Genomic DNA, 12364 nt, shown 5'->3' with positions numbered 1-12364 from the left:
ACACCTGATCCGCTCATCCCTTCACACCCATCCCTCCCTTATCCCTGGCTCTTCCCCCTGCCCTTGCAATAGATGCGACACTTGCCTTGCACCTCCCCACTTCAGCACCATCCAGGGACCAAAACAGTACTTCCACGTGAGGCAAATGTTCACATGCATTTTCTACAACCTTGCCTGTTGCATATTTGGTGCTGTTTTGCAGAACGCCTACGCTCAGTCTGCAATGGCCATCCCAAGTTCCAGTTGCTGACCATTTCCCCTCTCGATTACCACAATGACCAATCTATCCTTTGCCTTCCCTACCACCAGGATAAAGCCCAACTCAACACCTTATGCAACCCAATGGCATGAATGTTGAGATTTCCTATATTAGATAAATTCCACCCACTTTTTATCTTCCCCCTTCCCTCCCATTGATCCTCTAGTTCTCAATTTGTTGTCTCCCTTCCCATCCTCCACCCAGCCTCACATCAGCCATCTTTGCCCCTTCCCCTTTCTCCATCCATCAACTTCATACATAGGATCCTGCTCCCCACCACACACACTCCTCCAATCTGGCTCCAACTGGTGCTCGCCTCTCCCTTCCTCTCTAATAGTTCCATCCTTTACCAGAACTGGTGCTTCTGTTTAACTCCCTCCAGAAGCTGCATCCCACCTTCACACTCCCTTTCCCTTACCTTGCTCCAGCTGTTGTTATTTTCTTTTCCTCTCTGTCTGCCTCTATCTATCACTCACCTGGCACAGTCTTCCAACTCCATTCCAACTCACCTCCCCTACCTGCCTGTCATCTTACACACAACAGTCCAGCAATCATCTCAGAGTCCTAACCCATTCGCCTTCTCTCTATGCCTCTCACTTTCAATTCTAATGCAGGGTTTCGGCCTGAAACAGTGACAATTTCTTTCCTCCCACTAAAGCTACTCAACCCACTGAGTTCTTCCAGCAGATAGTGTGATTCCTATGTGCAGAAATGGTTCCTTTGTATACTGTCACAGTTTTCCTCTATATAGTGTGAATGAAGTAGTGGATAGTTTCTCAAGCCAGTTAGCAGTCTGGCAAGTTAGTGATAACACTATTTTTTGTACTTTCCGTCCAATACCCCCCCAAGATCAGTATGAAGTAGTGGAAGGAATCAAAGGCTGATTAATGGTCTGGCAGGCTACAATGTTATCGTCCTACACAGCTGTATCCACTGGTTAGAGGTTTCATTCTGCATGTTCCAGAACCCAGAGCCAAAGCTCCAGTCTCCAGTCCAAATCAAAAGGTGGATTTGAATCCTTTACTTTTTGCCTCAATTAGTCCTGAAACCAAAATAAATTCTAGTAATGATTGACTGATAAACATTAAAACAACTGCCAAAAGCTGACAGGAATATTCTCTCTCATCAATAAAATTTCTGCAACAGCTAAGCATGCAGAATGTTCATTTTGGTTGGATGCAGCAGAGAAGCTTCCAAAATATGCCTATGAATTGTTGAGCAATCCCACGCCTATTGGGTGTACTCATTCATGGAGAGATTGTCATGAGATTCTCTGCCTTATGAACTCGGCCTTTTTTCCTTGGAGTGACGGAGGATGAGTGATGACCTGATAGAGGTGTATAAGATGATAAGAGGCATTGATTGTGTGGATAGTCAGAGGCTTTTTCCCAGGGGTGAAGTGGCTAGCACGAGAGGGCACAGTTTTAAGGTGCTTGGAAGTAGGTACAGAGGAGATGTCAGGGGTAAGTTTTTTTTACGCAGAAAGTGGTGAGTGCGTGGAATGGGCTGCCAGCGACGGTGGTGGAGGCGGAAACGATAGGGTCTTTTAAGAGACTCCTGAACAGGTATATGGAGCTCAGAAAAATAGAGGGCTATGGGTAACCCTAGGTAATTTCTCAGGTAAGGACATGTTCAGTACAGCTTTGTGGGCCGAAGGGCCTGTATTGTGCTATAGGTTTTCTATGTTTCCAAAATACTACAATAAAAACACAGGTGAAAAAGGGATTGAAAGAAATCAAAGGTTATACAAAAGAAAGTTTTAAAAATTCTAAAAAGTCACTTGTTTGAGATTGTGTAAGCAAACACAAATTTTGCGTATTGTATTTGGCAAAGCAATTAACTCACCCCAATGAACAAAAAACAAGAAGAAATTCTATCTGATGGTTTTCTACTGGTACCTCACATCAAATCCCATTCATGCTTGAGTAAAGCAACAGCATGAATGATTAAAAAGGAATTTATTGCTCTAAGGGCCAATGCCAATCTTTAACACCATTTCTAACAGAAGACATTAGTCCGCAGCACTTAGTCCTCTAAAAACATGGCAAGTACATTTCAAATTACAGCACAGTTCCACCAGCCAGCTTGTAGAGTAACTCCACTAACATATAACAGCAATGGAGCTCTTAAACCATTTTCTTAGATTCTCTGGGCTACTGGTTGAAAATGCCTGTCAGTTCCACACAAAAACATCACATTAATTATAAATCATATGTCTATTGTTAAATTGAATGGACATAATGAATGGATAAAAACCTTTATTCCAGTTAAGCTGGAACACATTGAAAAGAAAGCTGATTTTTTTAACGTTGTATGCACTAGGAACTGTGCATGTAACCCAGTTGTGGCAACTATACACAGCTCAATACAAAAATTAATATTTAATTCCAAGAGGTTTTAAATTTGTAGCTGGTTGTAATCTCAATGACTTGCTCAAACTTCATCTTGCCAAGTGTTACTGCATCTACTGGGAGACTGGAAAGGAAGCAGGCAGGGGAGTGGAGCAACCACTGAGGAGAAAATCGCCATTATATTATTAACAGAATGGCACTCCACCAAGATCATCATTACCATCACTATTCAAGCAGATTCATCACATCACAATAAATACTTATTACAAGAAATCTTTGCCCTTAACATAAACATTCTAAAACTCCCATAGCAGCAAGAGTTCAAAAACAAATATAATGAGAAATAGTATAAGAAAAGTGGGGGCATGTTTTACGAGAGCAATAAGGTAATTATAGCTCTGTGCAGAACAACGAGTGGACAAGTATGAAACTGTGGTAGGATGTCTCCATCAGCACATCATCATTTGCTGCTCATCCACCCAAAAGTTGAAGGACAACCATTCAACCCACATAGTGAACAATCCAGGACTAACAAACATTGTTTTAAATTCAAATAATCATTTTGTTTTTCTGGAAGAATCCAAGGCTTACCGGAATGGAGAATTCTTCTGCCAAATACTTTAGCATAGCAGCTTCGCTCAATAGCAGGTTACTGCGCTCTGAAAGGTTACCCTGAAGTTGCGTGTCAAATTCCTTTCGAATGACTGACGCAACCGAATCCACTACAATCAATTTCACCCCTTTCGAGATAACATCATCTTCCAGGGACTCGACTCTAGTTTTAGAAAAAGGGAGGGAGAAGGAATAGAAATCACCACATAAATCCTTTAACACTCAGAAGTGGAGAGTGGGCTGATTCCTGAGCTAAGGATTATCCTTTCATAGTGGCCAAAAAAATTAGATCCACATTCTTTTCGAGTTTAGAAAAATACAAAATCTTAATGAAATAGAAAAGATCCTTCCTGATATGATAAAGTAGATGTCAAGATGTTTCCATGAAGAATCTCAAATATGGGTATACATTTATGAAATAGAGTGGTAGAGTCCTACAGCATGGAAACTGGCCCTTTGGCCCAACATATCCATGCCGACTGCATTGCCCAGAGAGCTGGACCCACCTGCCAGCATTTGGCCTAGAGACTTCTAAATTCCTCCTAACCACATACTTATCCAGATAGCTTTTCAAAGTTGCTAATGTGTCCACCTCAACCACTATTTCTGGCAGCTCATTCCAAATATGTGCCATATTTTGCATGAAGTAGTTGTCCCTTTTGTGTCCCTTTTAAATCTTTCACCTCTGATGTTAAACCTATGCCCTCTTGTTTTTAGCACCCTATCCCTTACTTGCAGGACATGATAAATGTTTGGAATTCTCTGCCACAAATGGTCATGAAAAATAGATCATTGTGCGTATTAAGAGGAAATAGGTAAGTTTGTGCAAGACTGAGGGAACTAGCACAGAAAATGAGATAATATCTGGGGCATATCAACCATAATGAATGGAAAGCCTGTCTGATGGGCAAAGTGACCTACCCTGCTCCCATTTTCTTATGTTTTTAAGATGGGAATGTGGGAAGACAAGGTATCTTTCTATCTCCCTGCAGAATATTTCACTTTAAAGATATTCTTTAGCCTTGAAACAAAGCTAGTCCACCAAGATAAGGTATCAACTATGAAATCCAATGTTCACACACAGAGGTAGTTTCATGATAGGGAAGGTCACTCAGTCATGATTGTCACACAGCTTTGTAGATTTGATATTAAAAATCAAATCAGCCAACTGCAGGTCAGGCTCAAGGGACCAAGTGACTGATTTCTGCTCCTAATTCATTGCTCTATTCCCATGTCAAAAGACGGCTACAGAATGAACCTTGGGAATTTCTTCTTTGCTCCCTAGTGGGGTGGAGAACTGAGCATTTATCATATCTCCATGCAGACACTAGCTAGTTCACAACAAGCAACTGGGTAATATGAAATTTAAATAAAAAGGAAATCTATGCAGATTTTAGTGAACACAAAAAATCTGCATTTCCACCAGAATTTGCTTTCAGTCATTCTACACTCATTTCTTGGATCATTACAAGTTTCCCAAAAACACCACATAAAAGTACTTCAGGTCCCACTTTGATACATAGCTGTTTCATCAGCATCCTCACAACCTTCCCTCTGATTTTCCAACGGGGAGGGGGGGATTTCCCACAATTAAAATGAGAAAACCAGATCCATCAATTTTTATCTCCCTTCTTTAATAATATGCCTCTCCCTGGGCACCACCTCTGCAAGTTTATCATAAGGACTAGGACAAGACTTGCAATCTGGACAGAGTTAGCTGATCTCAGTCAGAGTACAAGTAGTAAGCTATCTTCTCCGTGGATTGTCACGTTGTCGTGGTGGAGAAGCTTGTGTGGTCCTGTGATCCCGAGAGCAATGCCGTCTGGAGCTATGCTCCTGGTAGGGTCACCCATGGCAGTAAAGTCGAGGGTGAGATCTCCGACAAAGAACAATCCAACCAAGACCTCAACGGTGGAACAGGCGGACGAAGTTACTTCGAACTCAATGGCTGTGAAGGCGGATGAAGGCTGCAACAAATCCATCAGCTCCAATTGTCGTGGTTTCCATGCCATTGGAATCAGTTGGTTGATTTGTGAAGTATCATGTGCTTCTTGGATTTCAACATCAAGTACACGTTAAACAAATACACGCACAGGCGTCTTCACTCTGTGGGCCACTTCTTCAGAACGAAGACCATCATCCTTGACCTCGAGGGATAGCCATGAAGTAAGCTATAATGTGACTGCTACCTTCCCAAGAAACAGCACCTTAAGAAAGTCAATGTTATAGTAGATCAGGCTTTAGTTGCCTTTTATCTATCAAAATCAGTTTATAAGCAAAGCTGCCCACATTATGTAAATAGTGTTCCTTAATCTATCAAATACATAATGGAAACATGTCTTACAGAGAACTACCTGTACTTAAATCAGCTAGTGATACAGACAGAAGAGTGAAGATTCAACTGACAAAGCACAAAGATACAAGATGATAGAAATCGAGGATCATAGACAGCTCAGGTAGCTCATAACATTCTTAAGTTGGAGGTGAAAAGATACAGAATACGAAGGGATTGAAAACGCAAATGAGAATATAACAAACAGGCTTTGGCCAGATTGTGAACAAAGTAGGTCAGTGAGGCTTACAACAAGCTGGAGGAACTCAGCAGGTCGGGCAGCATCCGTGGAAACGATCAGTCAATGTTTCGGGCCGGAACCCTTCGTCAGGACTATAGAGGGAAGGGGCAGAGGCCCTATAAAGAAGGTAGGGGGAGGGTGGGAAGGAGAAGGCTGGTAGGTTCCAGGTGAAAAACCAGTAAGGGGAAAGATAAAGGGGTGGGGGAGGGGAAGCAGGGAGGTGATAGGCAGGAAAGGTGAAGAAGGAATAGGGGAAAACACAATGGGTAGTAGGAGGAGGCGGAACCATGAGGGAACCATAGACAGTTGGGGGAGGGGACAAAGTGAAATAGGGATAGGGGTAGGGAGGGGGAGGGAATTACCGTAAATTGGAGAATTCAATGTTCATGCCCAGGGGCTGGAGACTACCCAGACAGTATATGAGGTGTTGCTCCTCCAACCTGAGTTTGGCCTCATCATGGCAGTAGAGGAGGCCATGTATGGACATATCCGAATGGGAACGTGAAGCAGAGTTGAAGTGGGTGGCAACCGGGAGATGCTGTCTGTTGTGACAGAGTAGTGGATGAGGTGTATATGGATTTTAATAAGGCATTTGTCAAGGTTCCCCATGGTAGGCTTATTCAGATATTCAAGAGGCATAGGATCTGGGGAAGCTTGGCTATATAGATTTTCAGAATTGGCTTGTCCAAAGAAGGCAGTAGTAATTGAGCATATTCTGCCTGGAGGTCGATGACCAGTGGTGTTCTGTTGGGACCTGTACTGCGACCACTGCTGTTCACTAAATTTATAAATGACTTGGAAGTGGAAGGATGGATTAGTAGTTTTGTGGGTCAATTGAAGATTGGTGGATAGTGTAAAATATTCTGTCGTAGGTTACAATGGGACATTGACAGCATGCAGAGCTGGGCTGAGGTGTGGCAGATGGAGTTCAATCCAGGAAAGGGTGAAGTGATTAACTTTCTAAGTTCGAACTTGAAGGCAGAATTCAGGGTTAAAGGCAGGATCCTTAACAATGTGGAGGAACAGAGGGATCTTGGTGTCCACGTCCATAGATCCCTCAAAGTTGCCCTGCAAGTTGATAGGGTTGATAAAAAGGAGTATGGTGTGTAGGCCTTTATTGGAGGAGGGATTGAGTTCAAGAGTTGCAAGGTAATGTTGCAGTTCTGGTTTGACCGTGTTCGGTTTTGGTCACCTTATTATAGGGAGGATGTGGAAGCTTTAGAGAGGATATAGAGGAGATTTACCAGGATGCATGTCTTATGAGGATAAGCTGAATGATCTAGGGTTTTTCTTTTTGGAGAGGAGGAGGATGAAAGGTGACTTGATAGAGGTGTACAAGATGGTAAGAGGCAACGATAGAGTGGACAACTAGTAACCTCTCTAGGGCCTGAAATGGCTAATATAAGGGGGCATAACATTAAGATTTTTGGAGTAAAGTATATAGGGGAATATCAGAGGCAGTTTTTTTTTATATAAACACGGAGTAGTGGGTGCATGGAATGCATCACCAGCAGTGATGGTAGAGGCAGATATATTGGGCACGTTTAAGCATCTCTTAGGTAGGCACAAGGACGAAAGAAAAATTGAGTGCTGTGTAGGAGGGAAGAGTTAGATTGATCTTAGAGTAGGTTAAAGGATTGGCAGAACATTGTGGGCTGAATGGCCTATACTGTGCTGTCCCATTCTACATTCTAATAACTGACAACATGTCCACAGCTCTATAATCCCGAAGGTTTATAGCACAGTGTGCAGAAATTCCTTCTCTTCAGTTCAAGGTTATGAGGCCAAGCCCTCTGACTGGCCAGCCAGAGGAAACATTCTCAGGATTTTGTGTCTCAATAATGTTTTTTATCTCTCATTTTACTATCAAGTACTGTACCTCTCATTCACCTCCTGTTAATTTAAGGCAAGACGACACAATCTAACCTTGTAGGACAAGACTTCTTATCAAGAGCAAAGGAATCTAAAGGGCATCACTTCCACTTATATCCTTCTTGGGGAAAAGTATACACTTTCAAACTGCATAAAGTTCTTATATGGATATCTGCAGAAATACTCACACTTACACTTCATTATTGCTGTGGTCAACAACCCATTCAACTTCCAAACAAGAGGCTCCACTTCCACCTAATTTTCTGTCTTTGGTTTACCAAAATCACCAGACTGCCTGCATATCAGTATTTACTAGCTTCTAACTACTGAAAAAATTGTTTTTCTGTTCTTCTTCCCAAAATGAATAACCTCACATTGTACCACAGAACATCAAGGCTTCTTCCACTTTCATTCTCCAGCTCTTTTGCAGTGAAGGCCAACGTTCCCCTAAGGCTCCAATAATCCATTTCCTGACTATTCAGAAATCCTATGCTCTTTTTTTAAACAGACCAGGATCTTGTTTCCTGAACATCCCTTAAAAGTTATCTGAATCACTGAGAAATGCTATGCATCATCTAAAAAGTGAATTAAAATGTAGTAAGGTATTAATGAATAACAGCCAATATTCTGGAAATTTGCAAATCCAGCACCAAAGAACTGAGCACGGCAGATCATCACAGTTTTACAGCTTTGTACTTTCTGCATTAGGACCACATATAGTTCTGTGCAGTGTTCTGTAACCTGTCTATGTTCAAACAATATCTTGTTTCTGTTCTTCCTTCTGAAGCAGACAACTTCATTTTCTTTCACATTACGAACCACTCACAAAATTTTCGCTTTTGTATTCCTTTGAAGACCATGTGCTCTCCACACATCTATCAATAAATCTGGCTACCCTCTGTAGTTACTGCCTCTTACACCACTAGTGTTTAGGGCAGCAATGAAGATTTCCATCTCCGTCTGTCCTTGGCCATTTTCTCTATTGTGCCCCAGGTGTGGTTTAGAGTCCTCATTTCTGCCTCTATAGTACAGCGCCAAGTTGTCTTTGGTCTCCTGTGTTTCCTACACCCCTCAGAGGTCCGGTCCAATGAAGATCTGTCTTGATGATGGATTTGCCCTCTCTTCTCATCACATGCCCAATCCATCTCCAGCATTTCCTCATGATGATTGTGGCCATGTCCTCTTGATGACGCTAGAGGAGTAGGACGTGGTTGGAGATCTTTCTTGGCCAGAAAGTCTGGAGGATCTGCACTCTATGCTTTCATCCAATTCATTGGGATAGATGAGAACTAGTCAAGTGCCTTGCATAGCATTCAAACTCATTACAGGTCCACTTGAAAATGATCCATTTATCCAAATTCTATTTTGTAAGTGGATTGGCTAATTATTAATATCAATGTATTATCAACTTGCTCTGAACTCTGTGCAGTAATGCGTTGTGGTGCTTTAGCTCTTTGGAAACCCAAAAACACTACTGATTGCCCTAAATCCATCCTAATTCCATGTAACAGCCACAAGAAAAATTGCCACCACCAATTTTCATTGGTGGTAGTGCCTTCAGCAATTTCAACCCCAAGCTCTTGAATTACTTATTTAAACTCTTCTGTTACGTACCTGCATTTCCCTCAACCCCACACTTTTCCCTTGCCCTTTAAGATGGCCCATAAGATTAAGTTTCGAACCAAGTTTTTACTCATCTACACTGTCACGCCCTTATATGGCTTGCCCTAAAAATTAATTTGATGATCGCTCTTGTGAGCACTAAAGCTAAGTATAAAAATACAAGTTGTTTTTGTTGCCATAAATAAGAAAGCAATTGAACGCAAGAAGATAAGAATATAAAAAGCATGTTCTTAGTTGTAACTCGTGACAATATATTTGGAATTTGTGCAAAACAATTTAAATGCAGTGCATTTCTTTTCCCTTCATGTTCTCAAGATCAAAAAAAGGGAAAACAGAAGGATGAGAATAAAACTGAAATGATTTACCTTCTCAATACATCTGAGCATGTGAGTTCACGGTACAGGTGAATTTTATTGGTCATTCTGATCAGGTCCTGCTCTGTACAGAAATAATCGGGGAAGCGGCACCTTGCTATTTCTACCAACCTGAAATAAAAGTAGACTGAGGTTACATCTGAATGCAACTGCTGCTATAGTTCATAAATCACGAAGGGCCCAAACTATGCTACCACAAAGAAATCCCTTGAATATAACCTCACCATTATCGGAAACACACTCCCTCAAAGAGGAAGATCTCCATCTGTAAAACTTGCATCCAAAAATAATATATCAAATATTTATTCATTGTGATGCAGCGTGGAATAGGCCTTCTGCCCCTTCGAGCCACACTGCCAGCAACCCCAGTTTAACCCTAGCCTTATCACAGGATCATTTCCAATGAACAATTTATCTACTAACCAGTACGTCTTTGAACTGTGGGAGGAAACCAGAGCACCTGGAGAAAACCTATGCATTCCACGGGGAGGACATACAGAATTATTGAAGTAATTTAAAATCATATTGAACTCCAAACTCCAATGCCCCGAGCTGCAATAGCATTGCATTAACCACTAAAATAACATTGCGTGCAATATAGAGCACAATCATACAATAAGCAGCAAGAGCAATTGCAGGTTCATCAGCTTTTGATGGTGCTGATGGAAGGGAGAGGATGTCAGCAAAGCACCATTCTTCAAAGAGCCACTTCTTTCCCACCCCTATAAATCAGACAGAACAGGCAATGGCAAACTTGCCAAACTTGGGGGGGGGAGAGGGGGGTGTGGGGAGGGGGGGAGGGGTGCATTCCACAAGGAATGTCTAAGAATTTGGTTTCAATTCTGTGGCACTTAAGCAACAGCTGTTTAATTTGGACCAAGTCTGATTTAATCCAGGTACTGCCATGGGCCAGCACCGGCTAATTCTCTATCAGAGGAACTGTGAATACCTAGAAGCCTCAGAAACCAGACCCACTACATCACAAAGGGAACACCGATGAAGGAGCAGATGAACTTTCTCATCGATAATACTGAATTTCTGCAGTGATCCAACTTATATCTTTGAACTGTACTAGATGCTGAACAAAAAGTCTCAGTACTTAACTTCTCTCAGACTCCTGTGACAATCACAACATCTACCCTCCTGCAGATCCCAGCCGTTAGTCTGGAGCCAAGTGGTCTCAGAAGAAACCAAAATGTGGTGAACAGATGATTACCAGGACACAAGCTCAAAGCCAGTATCAATGTCCTATTTCACCACCACACTGACCATCAGGAGAAGGCACACAGCCTCATTTACTGGCTTAGATAATGCTACATTTATTTTGCAGTCAAGATACAACTTGTCATGCTTGCACCTTCGGCAAAATAAATGCAAATGCTTGGCAGGTTGGACTAGCTAGACTTTTCACATCTGGTTTGGGGCTGCATTTCATCATTAAATCTGGAGATATATTAAAATTCACAGTTTTTACAGTATCTACACACATAAAATAAGTTGCAGTTTTCTTTGTAGTTCACAAAAGATTGGGTATATTTCTTACAGTGCAATTTAAGATCTTGATTGCTAGCAGTTTAGTATAGTCGAAGGGCCCGTTGTGCCTCAGAACCAATACTCTCACCTTTCAGCACTGAAAGCAGACTCTGTATCGATGTAAATTACTGTACCATCCAAGCCACCCATGCTGATTGGCAAGGTTGCCAACACACTCAACATTATACAGAATTGAGTCTTTCCACAGCCTGAAGGTCCTGTCACCTGAACACAAAGGAACACATTTAAGAATTATTCCTGCAAGAGCTAGTACTAGGTCAACAAGTTTGAAAAACGACAGCATTAACCAGAGAGTATCTCAGATGTTGTGTTGCAAGTTGATTCACGTCTTCAGAATAAAAAAAGTCAAAATTAATCGCAGCCTGGTACATTTGCCTACAATATTTGTATTGCTCAAATTCAGCAGAACTGAATTAAAATTACATAACTATATCCATCCAGAAATGTATACTGCTGCAGAAAGAGCATTCTGCTACAGATCAGTGACAGCAGGTTGGATTCCTGACTCGTACCCCATTTCTTCACCCTAACAGGGATAGTATACCTTACCTTAATGTCCAAAGTCTCCAAAGAAGTTGGTTAAATGATAGAATCCCTGCTACTGGACTAGGGATGGATGTGTAAAAATGCTACTGGCATAATGCCACAGCAAGATTCAGGGAAAAACTGCAGCTGATAAAACATGCGAAAATAGTTTCAGCCAATTCCAAACAAGATAGATCAGCTGGTACTCACAGCACACAACTGGGTAATCAAAGATCATTTTAAAAACCCAGGAAGCATGAGGACAGAATGAACACTGGGTGGTCGGTTTATGATGGATGGAAGTAGAGAATAAAAACATGAAGGGGAAAAGACTTAAGAAAAAGTGTTTCTTGGAAGGAGTGTGGTACAAAGGGAGATAGAGTGGGAACAATGGGGAATTAGCAGGGTAAAAGTTAATGTGTGATAGACAAAAAGATTTGTTTGGAAATGGGAAAAGGAAAAAAAGGGTGAGGAAAAACAAAAGAAAGGTGTTGATATGAATACTGCCTAATTACTGTTTGAGGCCTCAATGTGAACAATGAACTAGTGGCCCATATGTAAGCAGGTAAGTGGAGGGAGGTTGGACAAAAATTCACAAGGATGGAAGAAATGTTGGGATTT

General features: G+C 41.6%; 1 protein-coding gene across 6 annotated transcripts in view; it reads right to left on the bottom strand.

Moving 5' to 3' along the window:
• rad51b (RAD51 paralog B) overlaps positions 1-12364 on the bottom strand; it is a 698841-nt gene that overhangs the window by 671009 nt on the left and 15468 nt on the right. For all 6 annotated transcript variants that reach the window (XM_072264949.1, XM_072264932.1, XM_072264958.1 and 3 more), the window contains 3 exons: positions 11286-11422; positions 9656-9775; positions 3202-3385 (listed from right to left, as the gene is read on the bottom strand). In XM_072264949.1, the coding sequence (XP_072121050.1) occupies positions 3202-3385; positions 9656-9775; positions 11286-11422 (441 nt within the window). The remainder of the gene's footprint in view (positions 1-3201; positions 3386-9655; positions 9776-11285; positions 11423-12364) is intronic.

The sequence above is a fragment of the Mobula birostris genome, chromosome 1, assembly GCF_030028105.1.
Source record: "Mobula birostris isolate sMobBir1 chromosome 1, sMobBir1.hap1, whole genome shotgun sequence".
In the NCBI taxonomy this organism is placed as follows: domain Eukaryota; kingdom Metazoa; phylum Chordata; class Chondrichthyes; order Myliobatiformes; family Myliobatidae; genus Mobula; species Mobula birostris.
Note: the sequence above shows the minus strand (reverse complement) of the source record. Positions and strands in the feature narration are given on the sequence as shown.